General features: G+C 42.7%; 1 protein-coding gene across 3 annotated transcripts in view; it reads right to left on the minus strand.

The window, feature by feature from the left end:
• INTS9 (integrator complex subunit 9) overlaps window positions 1–14,274 on the minus strand; it is a 115,777-nt gene that overhangs the window by 59,947 nt on the left and 41,556 nt on the right. For all 3 annotated transcript variants that reach the window (XM_081237007.1, XM_081237006.1, XM_081237005.1), the window contains 3 exons: window positions 12,082–12,144; window positions 7,990–8,129; window positions 5,917–6,003 (listed from right to left, as the gene is read on the minus strand). In XM_081237007.1, the coding sequence (XP_081093133.1) occupies window positions 5,917–6,003; window positions 7,990–8,129; window positions 12,082–12,144 (290 nt within the window). The remainder of the gene's footprint in view (window positions 1–5,916; window positions 6,004–7,989; window positions 8,130–12,081; window positions 12,145–14,274) is intronic.

A 14,274-nucleotide genomic window follows, 5' to 3' on the forward strand; every position in this document is an offset into this window, starting at 1 on the left:
TTGTCTAACTCAGCTTTCCGTAAAACTCTCCTTATGCTTGAGGCCATAATTAAAGAGGCATTTACAGAGCCATTCAAAGCCATTAGGATTATTGGCTGATTAAGGATAAGTCGGATAAGAAAACCCAATGGGAACTAGTTCAGTTTTTTCTGGCTTTCCAATTTATCAAAGTCAAGTTCTCAGAGTCTAAATGCTTAATAAGTACTTTCTAAAAGATTTCATTTTTTTTTGTTTTGTTCTTATCACACTTGAGTGCTTAATAAACTTTTTTCCCAGGGCTTGACATCACGCCAGTCTCTTCTTCCATCCTACCAGCACAACATCATGTGTTTTCTTAAAAGAGCAGGACTTTGAGGTCCACAGGGACCACTTAAAAGCTTATAAATAAAACACTGGTTGGGCTTTTTCTAAGTGTTTGATGAATGAATGACTGAACAAAATAAATGTAAGAGTAGAATACAAAGAATACAAGAAGCAGAAAAGTTTCTTTCCTCTCCTTACAGTGAAGTGTGCTTACTATACACGTGAGTGGGGTGGGGTGGAGATGGGTTAGCAGAGTGATCTTTATGGAATTTACCAAAGTAAAGCCTGAAGATCAAGCACGTCTCAATACTAAACTGAAACCAGATTATAATCCCTGTTTTTTTGTTTTAGATCAATTTCTCCCTCAAAAGTACAAAGGCAATTGCTTAGGCTACTGAAGCATGATAGAAACAATTATTGAGAGGGCCTAAACCATCTCTGCTTTAATTTTATGCTCATCAAAAACCTCTTACCTATAACTTGATCTCTTTAAATGGACTTGCTGCCCAGAACAGAGTCCTAGACAGATGAACCACCCTAGTTTTGGAGCTAGGCAGATATCTTAAGATAAAGTAATTAAATGGGATTTTTGTTTCTCAGTCAGTATCCTGGGAGTTTAGTTAGCCCAGACCAGTCTTCAGAGGCTAATCAACTCTCAGTGAAATGAAATGATTAAGTTTCTGGAACTGCAAAGCTGAAGAACTGCAAAGTTGTGACGACTCCATCAAAGTACTGCCACTCTCTGAGCACCTGCTTAAGGGCATCTTTAAAAACTATAACATAAGCGAACTTAGAGATAGTTTAATTCAATTCTCCTATTTTACAGAAAAGAAGACTGAGTCCCAGAATCTGAATGACACTGCTAACTAGAGGCCACAGTGGGATTAGGAAAACAATCTTCCTTCTACTATACTACTTTGCTCTCATCAGGAAAGGTAGCACTGAAAGATAAATAAGGCTGTGGAAGGCAGACGTGTGCTGGTTACTGAAAGGGGGTTATGTGAGCCAAGTGTATCATTAAAGGGAGAAAGGCTGTTGGTGTTTACTGAGCACCTACTGTGTGCCTGGCACTGTTTTAAGGACTTTACTTGTATTACTCATTTAGTCCTCACAACAACCTTGTGAAGTTGCTAATATTATTCCTATTTTATAAATGAGGAAACAGAGCCTAGAAGAAATAAACTTCTGCAGCTAAGAAGCAGATCTGGAAGGAACTCAAACACCAGTCTATTTGACCTCCAAGCCCACAGCTTTAATTTTCTTCCTACTACATAGTTAGACCTGATAAATTCCTCTATAAATACCCAAAGAGTGTCAGAGCAGAGGAACTTCAAGTACAATATGCTTTTTAAGAAAATTTTATGTCTTCTAAAAGATATAAACCCACATTTTAAGCTCTGAGTACTGAAAACTGCCATAACATTTCAGCCAGGAATATATTAATGCATAACTCCTTAATGCTTGTCAGAGGATTATGACAATACCCTGTAATGATTTATTCTTAATTATAATTGTAAATTTCTAGTCTTATACAAAAAATGCTACCCTTATATTAAAAATACTAGAGACTGGGTAAGTATCTTCAGTGGAATATTGTGCTTTAAATTTTCCCATTAAAAACCTAAATTTTGAAGTGTGTATGGGAATGTCAGAGGCTCAAAAATTATACTGTAAGGGATTCTCCTTTTCCTACCCTTCAAAAATCTCTTTTTCAAGAAGTATAAGCTACAATGTCAAAATGAGGAAGAAGGATGGCTAACTTCTAAATAAATCTCAGGGAGCAGTGTCGACTGAGGCAGGGAGTCAGACAGCTGCCAAAAAGCAAGAGTAATGTTTTTTTTTTTTTTGGTAAACATACTAATACTAAATGAAATGCTAATTCAAACTAACTTCCTGTGATTTAAAGGAATTTGTCAGAAACCAATGAATCTGAAAGATTTTAATTCATTGTTTTTTCAGTTGGTCTTATTAGTAACTTAAGCTACTAAGATGCATTAATTCTTGACATTTAACTAAGAGACTGCCTGTAAAGGTTTAAAAGTCAAAACCTGGGGGCTCAACTCCGACTCATGGAGGTGTTTTGCTTGGATCATACAGAATTTTACTTTAATGTGAGAGCCAACATTTTTTAAAGATGAAAAAAAAAACATCACATTTAACACATCCAGATCTTGAGCTTCTTTAAAAAAAGAAAAGTAAAAGGGAAGATCTGGCAGTGATGCGCTCACTTTCCCATACGGCCAAAAGTCTGCTGAAGCTGTGTGTCAGCTGCCCCTTTAGAGAGGTGTGGTCACTGGTCCACAATTCCTGGCAGCCCACCTCACTCCTGTACTTACCTATAAACCCCTTCCTCATCCCTGGAGGCATCTGAGTTTGTGACCCCTATTTTATAGGAACTGGACAAGGAGAATGCAGGAATTAACAAATGAATAAATAAATAAATAAATAGAAGACAAAGCCCACATCACTTAGTCACTGTACTAGACAGCAAAAACAAACAAACAAACAAAAACAAAAAACCCCAGTGCTTCTCAGTACAGTATGTCACAGTATCTTGGGACACTTGATATCAACTAGCTCATGACAGAGGGAACTTTTTTTTTTTTTTTTTTTGCAGTATGCGGGCCTCTCACTGTTGTGGCCTCTCCTGTTGCGGAGCACAGGCTCCAGAAGCGCAGGCTCAGCGGCCACGGCTCACGGGCCCAGCCGCTCCTCGGCATGTGGGATCTTCCCGGACTGGGGCGCGAACCCGTGTCCCCTGCATCGGCAGGCGGACTCTCAACCACTGCGCCACCAGGGAAGCCCGGAGGGAACTTTTAAAGTGGTGTAAATCCTTCAGCATAGATGTTCAAATGCAGCACTTTTAGTATTCTGGCCCAAGATTAAATTCTAGGTGAATATTTCAAAAGAATTCTCTTATCTGATGTCCATTAAAAAATAGCTCGTCAAATTTTTCTACCACTTCTAATATTTATGCTGAGTTTCCCCAAGAGAAAAACAGGACGCAGCTTTCTTGGTTTGTCTAACACCTCAGCACAATCTTTCCAATAATTAAACTCTTCTCTGTGTCTGCCAGTAACTATGGCTCATCTCACACTCAAAAGCTAAAACAAAATGCTCAACCAGGATCAGAGCTATGGTCAGGATGCATGAAGTAATGAAATACAGGCTCCGACTGGCCCAACTCCTTGCTCCTCTACCAAGTTAGCTCTCAACGGCTTCTGATTTTTGCCCACCTGGTGGCGAGACAGCAAATTCAAGGTTTCATTTCAACTGGCACCTTTGTTACAAAGGGCGGTTTCCTAAGCACCTTAAGAAATAAGCTTTCTGGCCCCCTCCCTAGGCCTCTGCTTCTTCAAGTTCAATTCACCTTTTTCCCTAATACACGATGGCCCTTTTTTTGGTGAGCCAGTTATCTTGTATTTTACAAAGAATGGGAAGCCAAGAAAACTGCCAAGGACTCTGCCCAAGGTCACAGAGAAAAAAAAAAGGCAAAATAAGGACTTGGACTTCCTTAAGACTTAGCCCAGGGTGTGGGATTCAGGAAACAGTGACCTTTGAACATCATTTCTGGTGTGCCAAAATTATTTGTGGCAGAATATTTAAGGGTATAGATTTAAAAGGAGGAAGTGAGGGAAGCCAAGGTGTACGTGTTCCACAGGGAAAGAAAACAAAGTCCTCAGGTTTCTAAGGAGGGAGATGGAGAGAAGTGAGTTGAATGTGGGCCAGTGGGCACATGGGACAGGGAGAAAGGGGGCAGGAGGCAGGCAATGGGCAGGAGGAAGGGAGCTGAGAATAAGCACGCACAACGAGGACGGGAGGGGACCTGTGCCGGGCGGGTGGGCGGAAAGATCAAGGAAGCCATCCGTGTGTACAGAGAAGCCTCAGACAAGTGCATGTCCAGAAGGCGTTTCCTAATGAGAAGCCAGACACCATATCCCCAGTCAAGGAAACAGAGAAAACAAGAAGATCCATAAAACACAGGAGAAAACGTGCACAGTTATGTTACTTCTCCCCTCACATGAGAGGGGGCTCACATGCCCGTGAGAAGCCTGTATGTGGCTGAGAAGCAGCCCAGCACAGGGGTTAAGGGCATGGACTCTGGAACCAGACTAGCCCAGCTGCCTGGGTTTGAATCCAAATCCTACTGCCCACTAGTTGGCTGACCTTGAATAACTTACTTAACCTCTCTGTGCCTGTTTTCTTTTCTGTAAAATGATAATGTTAAAGAACTAAGTGAATTAAATAAAGCACTGAGAAGAGTGTCTGGCACATAACAAGTGCTACGTAAGTTAAATAAAATAAATAACACGTACAAAAAGGAATGCATAAAGGAGGAGACTCACATGCTCAAACTCTGAGACAGTTACAGTATAAAAACCACAGCACATTCTCCTAGCTACATATTCATATCCTTGTAGAAAGAATGTCACAAAAGCCAAGACATTCTAAAGTTTAGGTAAGTAGATGGCAAACAAATCACGGACCTAGAGGGAAAGAGAACCCAGTGGCGAGGTAGCTGGAGAAGAGTGGACTTGGGTAGGAGTGTAAGGAACACACGTTACCTAGGAAGTCACAGACGGGCTTTTACTCCAGACTCTGGACGCCAGGCCTGGATGGCTGGGGCTGCGGTGCCGGGAGGTGAGGACAGCAGGTGGCAGGGCTGGACCAACTGCAGTACGTTAGGGCTGACTCGTGTCCTCTGCTGCCCACCAAATATGAGAGTGGAAGTAGAATCAAGCTGCCTCCCGCCTCCTCTACTGCATTTCTACTTACTTCACCTCGTCATCTACAGCCTTAGCCCAGGCCTCTGTTCTCTCGCCTGGGTTTCTGAATCAGCTCTGCCGCTGGGCTTCCCGCCCCCATCTCTGCACCCCCATCCATCCTCTCTTACGCTTCCAGGGTTCCTTCCCCTAAAAAAATACGCGATCACGTCATTCACCGCCTTGTCAACCTCCCCTGATGGGCTTCCCGCTCTCAATAATAAAAAGTTCCATCTTGACACAGCAGACGCTTCATTACCTTGCTCCAAGGTCCCTGTCTGGTTTCGCCTTTCACCTCTTTACTCAGCTAATTCTAACCCACTCTGAACTTCTCACTGTTCCCTAATATACTATATCCTACGGTGCTGTGCCTGGACCCCACTTTACGACCCTTTCTATCAGGAAAAGTCCTTTCCTTCCTCTGAGACCCACCTTAATTGTCATCTCCTAAGGAATGTCCTCCTCAGTTCCCTAAGCAGAGAAAGTTCTTCATTTTCTGAGTGCCTACAGCATTGTGACCAAGCATCTCTTATAATACATGCCACCCAAGACTGTAATTTAGCTGTTTAATTGTCCGATTTCCCATTAACCCCTCAGCACCTCATAGAGACAGCCAACTGTTTTACTTATTTTTAAAAACTCCCAGACCAAGCATACTACACCTTGCATATGGTATGGTTGCCTCTCAAATATGATGGTTGAATCAAACACAACCCTTCCATAACACAGGGAAAGGGGAACCTTAATTCTAACAGTATAAACGTTTAAGCAGAAAATACGAAAACATGTGAGACTGTTCTGCAAAGCCCCCAGCTCTACTGCCATGGCGGGTAGACGGCCCGCTGCTTACCGCTGAATATCCTTGTTCTTCCACAAGGAGGCAGACTGAGCCTTGGGCACGCGTTCAATGAAGTTCACCAACTCTTCCATGAGAAGCCTGAGTTTAAACAAAGAAAGTGATGAACACTCAAAAAGGAATCAGAAAAACATGGCACTCTTAACACTGTAGCCAAGAGAAGCGGGCTTGCCTGCCTGCCCTCCCCGGTCGTCTCTCCTCTCTCTGCTGCACATAAATGTGGGCACCGTTTTACATAAAGCTGAACAAAAACCTAGCCTGTGTGTTGAATTTTCATGTTTAAAAGTCTGAATGTAAATGATTTAATTCACCTTTAAAATAAGCCTGGTGTGCTTCTTGTCTCTAAACACTGAAATATATAAGCCTATGGTTTAACTCACTCTCTTAAGACCTCTGCCTTTATTTATTTAGGTAATTAAAAATACAAAAGGAGAAATAGGTAAATGAGCATGAAGTACCTGATTTTGGTGGCAGTAGACGTGGGGGTAGGATTTTTTTTTTTAATGACAATATTAAATGGACTTTTTAAACTGGTAAAATACGTTTTCTTCATATACATTTTAGGAATTAACAAAATTCCACGTGGAAGAATACTCTAAGGCCTAATCCTAAAACTTTAACTCAAGGACCTGTCAAAGGACAGGCTCTGCAGATCACAAGCTGGATCACCACAGAATCACAACTGAGGGAATCTAAGAGATGCCCCACTCAGCTGGATCCATGATCCCATGCTCTGAGGAAGACACGGGAACGGAGCACTGATGGGACCCTGGATGGCTAGGGGACAACCAAAAAGCTAGAAACAGGCTTTCAACCTCTTGAATCCCCTACATAATCCAGTATAGATGTTCCACATTGACTTAAATCCTCTCCCAATAAACACGCAGACATGGCCAGCCATAAAGTTATTAGCATCTGAAGGCCGAACAACTTCATTTCCACTTATTTACTTATTCCTAATACTCTCATCGTCTTTCATCTGTTTTTTTTTTAAAAAAACTGTCTTTCATCTTGAAGGAGCAGTACCAGTGCCAGCATTCTAAGATCCGGGATCCAGGCTCATTATTGTTCTGGCTGTAGCTTTCTGGAGAACAGTCTGGTAGGTCCATCCTCAGGCTTTAACTTTTTCAGACTAGAATCTAATGTTCTCAGCTTGTCCTCTCACCAAAAGTGTCACATCACCTTGAGGGCTTTACTTTGCTACAATGTCTCTTCCTCAGATCCTTTATGGTTTTCTGTATACACCGCAGGTAATGTGGTTTGACACAAAAACAAGGACATATTTTGCTTCATTTCTGGTAATTCCATCGTATTGGACTTCAGTCAGATTCTAGAACCCAAAGCACTTAGATCCCATATTTCGGATCTTGATAGTATTACCTTATACCATATTTCTTTGTTTGCTTCAACACAATTCTTTTCTTCTGGGGTAATTGTCTTCTCACTAAATGATGCTATGGTCACTTGAAACAACCATCTGTCCCATGGAGGCTTGGGAGGGGCAGGGAAAGAGACAGCACAGCATTCTCAGAGTCAGAGAAAGGCTCTGAGGTTTTTATGCCATACAGTCCCGAGTTTCACTATGTCAAGAGTACAGACAACGTAACCATCTAATTACCCTGTTTTCGACAGGCCGTCCCCATCTATAGTCTGCACTAAACCATAAAAGGGGGGAAATTTTGAAAGCAAAGTAGTCAAATTTCTTCCTCTTTTCTTAAATATGCTGTGCTCCTTTCTCTCCCAAAGCTCTCTGCACTGCATCCTGGTGGCATCCTACTGAACGATACTTCCCCTAATTAGTATCATCTGCACAGAGGAGCTGTCTCTGCAAACTCCCTGTTCCCGTTTTTCTAAAAAAGACTAACGACCATTACTCGCAGCATCCGTCTCCAGGCAACTCCAGAGAACATTTGTTTTATCTGGAGGGCTGTCTCTTCGTGCCTGATCTCCGGGTCGGCTGCTCAGAGGGAAACAACAATCCCTCGTCGCACAACACTCTATTAACAGTCACCACCGATGGGAGGGGCTCGCCAGCCACTCTAACGGCACAAGAAGAAACGCTCTCACCTGCCGATCTGAACGGTGGGCTCTGTGGCATAGACTGTGCCTGTGAACCCCGTGTGCTCAGTGATGTAGGGCAGAGCCATCATGCAGTGATAGTTAGAGATGAGGATCACATCTACCGTAGACAGATCTATTAGCTCCGTCTGAAAAGAAAGGGGAGGGGATGATAGATATCTGTGCGGGGCACATAGATCAACGCGATGGGACTGAAAAATGCTGCTGCCAGAATGCGGAGGCGTGGCTTTGGTACTACAGAATAACGATGCCTTTCCTGCAACACTTCTATTCTCTCATTTTAGGATATTTCCTAATGTTGACGTTACGCCGCAGGACAGGATGGCTACTGATGAGGGTGCAGCCCGTCCGCCACAGGTGCTCTGATTTTACTAAAACAGAGTTCTGCGAGTCAGACATGCGAGGATGAATGACAACAGGACACTTCAGCAGCTGCCGCCTGGCAGGTGGAACCAGGTAACACAAAGCAGACAGCACAGTGTCAGCCGTGAGGGAGAGGCACACAGAAACCAGCTCTTCAGAAGTCAAATGCGGGAGGCAACTGTTTTTGGAGTAACTTCTGACCACCAGTGTTGGATCTAGAGCCCCCCGCAAATGTAGCGGCAGGGTCATAAGAGGCGGTTATACTCTTGTGTTCTACCCTAATCACAACCCCCGCTCTACCCTTCACCCCATTATTAAGGTCATGTGAAAAGGGAAAAGACAGGTTGGCAGGTGAGACAAAAATGCTACCCATGTTTGGTAAATTTTTATGAAAACTCTTCTAGTAGAAGGGAACTTTTTTTCCATAAATTTAAGTCCTACCTGCCTTTTAAGGCTCAATTCGCTTCTTGCACTAAGCCTTCCTTATTTGCCCAGACGAAAGAAACCACTTCTTCCTCTGAACTGTCAAGGCACTTTATGAATATCCCTCTTGTGGCAGTTATTATTCTGTACAAAGGCAGGCAGCTCAAAGTTATCACTTTGTCCCCCCAAAACTGAATGTCTCTGAGCTCAAGAATCCTGTGTGACTCATCTCTGTCCCCTCCCCGCTGTGGTAGCCAGGACATCACAGGCTTTGGCGCACTGTGGTTGGAGGATTGCATCGTTATAAGCAGCACCCTCTGTGGAGAAAAGTGAGATGCAGCGGTTCAGAGACATCATCTTAGTCTCTGAGCTCTCCCTCACGGAACTTACCCCATGGAAACTGTATGGTACAGTACGGACAGCATGGGGTAACTCAAGAAAGAGTTTTAGTTAGCAGAATGGGTCACAGAGCTACTATGTCCCCCACGGAGTAGAAGTAACAAAGATGTCTGTGCCCTCTTTGCAAATAACTGAGACAGTGTGCCATTTTGGCTGGGGGTATCTTCTGGTTGGTAACTTTATGTGTAAAGTAAGTTGATTTAATAAAGCCACCAAGGCATAATCAGCTCCTGAGGACAGCATGGAGATTAGAGGTCAGAAGCTACTCACTGCCAGGGCAATGGCAATCTGTGTGAATAAAATGTCTAAGGACATAACTTAACTCCATGTTGTGTACTGCACTTCCAAGACAATATCCTCACATAACAAAGGGTCATGGGACATCCTGCTGGTCCTACTCCCTACCAACTCTCTAGAACCATTTTTAAACAAATGAGAAGATTAAGACATAGTAGCAGAGTGATACGTCCGGAAGAAAACAAGGGAAGAAGAACTGAAGCAACAGTAAAACCCAAAAGTATCCCTACCTTCCTTCTACCTATACAGAAACTGGGTAGGAATATTTGAAATTTCTCTTTACTATTTAAGAATCAACCCACAGAGTCTAGAATGATAAGAAATTTGGTGAGGACAGCTGGGGGGAAAAATATATTTTTTCTGCTTGTGTATATATCAAGAGTGCCTACATAAAAAATTTTCCTCTGAGAAATAAATTTAATACCCAAACTATGTTTATATATTCACATCTATATGTTTACTTGCATACTTTCACTCAATGAAAAAACATAAAGACTATTTTAATTTTAAACTTTTATATACAGACACTTGGGTTCTACAGACCATGAATTGGGTCAAAACAATCATAATTTATTGGTTGCTTACTATACTGTCCTAGACTTTATGCACAGTCTACAGTGTAGACTTTGGGGGAATACAAAGATATTTAAGGTAGCTGCACTAGATTATAAATTCCATGAGGACTGGGACTTCAGTTCTGCCTGGCTCAGCCACAAGTCAGCCAAGATTGGACAGTGTAGTAAGTCCCTCTCTCCTAATTCAACAACTCTCGTAGTTTCTCCTGATCATACAATGCCCTGGTTTCCCTTAAAATAGTGACTACTAATAACTTGTCATAAACCACAAATTATGACACTAGTTGAAAAAACCTCTATGGCTTTAGAACCTTAAATATAACAGTACTGCTTTAGCTTGGCAAAGGAGAACTGTGAAACGGTGACTGTTTAATTTCAAAGTTTAGTAGTTGATGGAGCAAGTCAGAAAGTCACCAGAACTCCAAGCCAGGAATCCTCCACTGCGGGCCACAAGCTGAAGGCTGCAGCAGTCAGTGCCAGAGGCAGTAAACTGACAATAAATGTAGCACCTGCGATTAGGAATCTTTGAACAGATGGGGAACTGCCCCACCAACTCCTAAATGACAAATGAAGATCACGAAAAAGATTTTATTAGCAGTTAGGGAGAGCTCAGGATTCTCAATAACTGTCTACCTTCACACTCGTTCCTACTAGTTTACCTTAAACTTTCTCCCTTATTTGCCAATTTCAATTACCATGTCCTTCTTTGTTTTTCTTCCTCTCTTTCACTCTGGTGTCCTAAAAGGGCACATCATCTACTTCAAAGAGAGAGAGAAAAAAAGTTTATCTAAAGGGTGTCAAAGGAAGTTGTAGAAATGGAAAGAGAGAGAGGAAGAAAGGACAAAAATAAGGGACACAGCACTCCCAATTTCTTTTTTCTCTGGCACTGAAATGTGAAAGTATTTTTGACAGGCACTGACATCCCTTGGGCACACGGAAAGAATAGAATGGTAGCTTCTTATTGATTTCCTCAGGAACCCTGGACTGGCTACTGGCTTCCCTATACTTCATCTGTGAGCTGAGAACTCCATCTAGGCCACTCTGGGGATTAGGCCTGTCAGCTGAGATTAGTTTCCTTTAAGACTAATGCAAACTGATCTTTGTTTCCTTTAAAACAATGAAACTGGACTCAAACACTTATAACAAGTCTCACTGTGATGATAATATGTAAGAGACAGATATCCACGACTCAGTTCAGAATCCATGAATGTCAAGCAATATTCCATATGTCATTTCAAGTCAGCAAGAATTTTTACAGTTTACTGTACTGGCTGGATAACAGCAACTCCCAATTACCTAAGACTAGAAAAAGTATGGCTAACCTAAGACACAGGCATTATCCAGTCGGCCTTCTGTATCTGTGGCTGTGAAACCTGCAGATGCAGAGGGCTGACTCTATTCATTGCACTCCATCATTTTATATAAAGTGCTTGAGCATCCATGGATTTTGGTATCCACAGGGGCTCCTGGAACCAATCCCCCGCACATACCGAGGGATGACTGTAATTACAAAATTAAAAGGCTTGAGATATTTCTCTTTTTTTTTTTGCCGTACGCGGGCCTCTCAATGTTGTGGCCTCTCCCGTTGCGGAACACAGGCTCCAGACGCGCAGGCTCAGCGGCCATGGCTCACGGGCCTAGCCGCTCTGCGGCATGTGGGATCTTCCCGGACCGGGGCACGAACCCGTGTCCCCTGCATCGGCAGGCAGACTCTCAACCACTGCACCACCAGGGAAGCCCCTGAGATATTTCTTTACCTTGCTCAAAACTATGCTCCAGTGTGAGTGTCAACGTGGATTATAGAAAGAGCTAGGGACAGGAAGAAGAGAGTGACTTCAGTGATTTACAGACAATATAAAAAGCTCCTAAACGATCATATTTTAGCTGTAAAACAAAGTGCCTAGAATAACAGATCCATTTCAATTTGAAAATAGGAAGCTAAGCCCCTGAAAATTATATCTTGATTTCAGTTTGAGAGATAAGATATGCTTTGTTTCTACAACAAAATTCACTTTAATCTTACCTCTGGTAGGCAGAATTCGGGCACAGAATCCACAAACACATGACCTGAGCACTCCTTTAGCTCCTAAAAGACATGAAAAGAAAAAAATGCTAGGAAGTAATATCCAATAGATACAGCGCCAAAGAAATTTCATCCCCAAACCAAACTTTCCATGAAGTATCACAGATTGCAGGAGTTGGAGGGAAGCCAACTGTTCATTGTTTAAAGCTCAGGGAGGCTAAATGTTTTATTTAGGATTAAAAAAATGCTGGCTGGTGGCTGACTCTGGACTTGAATGCACATTTCTTGATGCCTCTTCAAGGAAGCCATGTGTGGACACATGCTGCTTCCATAACTCATGACCCAAAGCTTTCCAAATAATTGTTAGATGGACCATACTAGCAATATCAGAATGATCTGGAACACTGATGGAAGTAGATTCCTGGGCCCTACCTAAGATCTAAGGGATGAGAAACTAAGGATGAGGCCATGGAACCTGTGTTTATAACAAGCACCTCCAGTGATTTTGTTCTGCAATTAGGTTAGGAGTCCAGGGCATAGACAAATGATTTAGAGCCCCTTTCTCTTTCTACCAAGGTTTGAGGGGCAAATAAGGAGGGAGATGAAGAGTACAGGGTAGGGATTAAACCACCACCACCACCATTCAAAAGAAAAAAGTGTACTTATAAAGAAAGAGAATTTAGTGCAGCTCCCACTCTGCCCGTGACCTACAGTATTTAATGTGCCTGTCTTACTTTGGATTCTTTCACAAACAGATCCTGAGAAAGGGTGTGTGAAAGCTTATAAGGGAGGTGCTAAAAACAAACAAACAAACAACAAAAAACCCAGCAGGAGGAAGGGCAAGTGATAAAGGGAAAGGCAGGTGACCGATAATGGATATGTTAGAGAGCTACATACCGCTGTGGGCAACAGGGAGTCACTCCCATGGGGAAACTCTAAGAAACAGTATCAAACATATACTTGGGAGTTATTCCACTCAGGGGCAAGGGACCTGGGATATTTATATAGCAACTCGTGCATTTGGGGCAGCTTTAGGAAAAAACTGTCAGGCAAAGCCATATGGGTATTGGTAGCTGGATTTATGACATAGGACACTGAAGAGACAGGAGTGGGCCACTAACAGAGTCTGCTACAATGCCCCCAGGAGGCCACCAGAGTTGCTGCCTTCCCTTGATGACACTTTATACTGAACCCTATGCAGGAGTTTTTGCTCCGAAGTTAAAGCTATCTATGACTCTATAATGAAACCACTAAAAGATAGATTTTGGTTGACAGTGTCTTCTTTCCAGAAAGAGAAAAATACTGTTAGAACTTTGTTCCATTGTGTTTTCATTAGTCACCAAACATAAATTTCTATATATTCATATATATGTACCTATATTTATATACTGGAGTCTGAATGATCTTACTGTCAATCTTTACTTGAAAATAAGGTATTAACTGTATGTTATTTTCCTTTTGAATTTTACAAGTCTCCTATCAGAACCTTGATAGAATATTTCCTCCCCTTGCCTTCCACTATAAACTCTGGTTCCTCTCCTTATGTGAGTACCATTTAACCAGTAGAGCGCTGAGTCAGAAAGAGACTGAAAACCATTCTTTTTTTTTTTTTTTTTCTTTCCTTTTCCTTTTCTCTGCGGTACGCAGGCCTCTCACTGCTGTGGCCTCTCCCGTTGTGGAGCACAGGCTCCGGACGCGCAGGCTCAGCGGCCATGGCTCACGGGCCCAGCCGCTCGGCAGCATGTGGGATCTTTTCCCGGACCGGGGCACGAACCCGTGTCCCCTGCATCGGCAGGCAGACTCCCAACCACTGTGCCACCAGGGGAGCCCTGAGAACCATTCTTAATTACAATGTACCTGCCAGCTAAAAACAAATGAGCAATTATGTTTAATGGAAGAAGACTCCCAGCTCCCTTAGGATGAGGTTAAAAATGATTAAAGACAAATCATGGGAAATTTCGAAGTGCTGCCTGGCCTTAAATTGACTATGTAATCTTCTTCCCCATATTGCCATGTACCAGGGCATGTGTACCTCACGTGACAGAGCCTCCTCTGAGGCTCTTATCCTTCCTGGCCTGGAGCAGCGTATTTGCCATTCCACGCACTCACAGTGTTACTCTATTTTATTCACCACTCCCTCCTAATGAAATGCTCCCACATAGACATGCAAGTCATTCTGCTCACAATGCACAG

This window comes from Mesoplodon bidens, assembly GCF_964165515.1.
Source record: "Mesoplodon bidens genome assembly, chromosome: 6".
In the NCBI taxonomy this organism is placed as follows: domain Eukaryota; kingdom Metazoa; phylum Chordata; class Mammalia; order Artiodactyla; family Ziphiidae; genus Mesoplodon; species Mesoplodon bidens.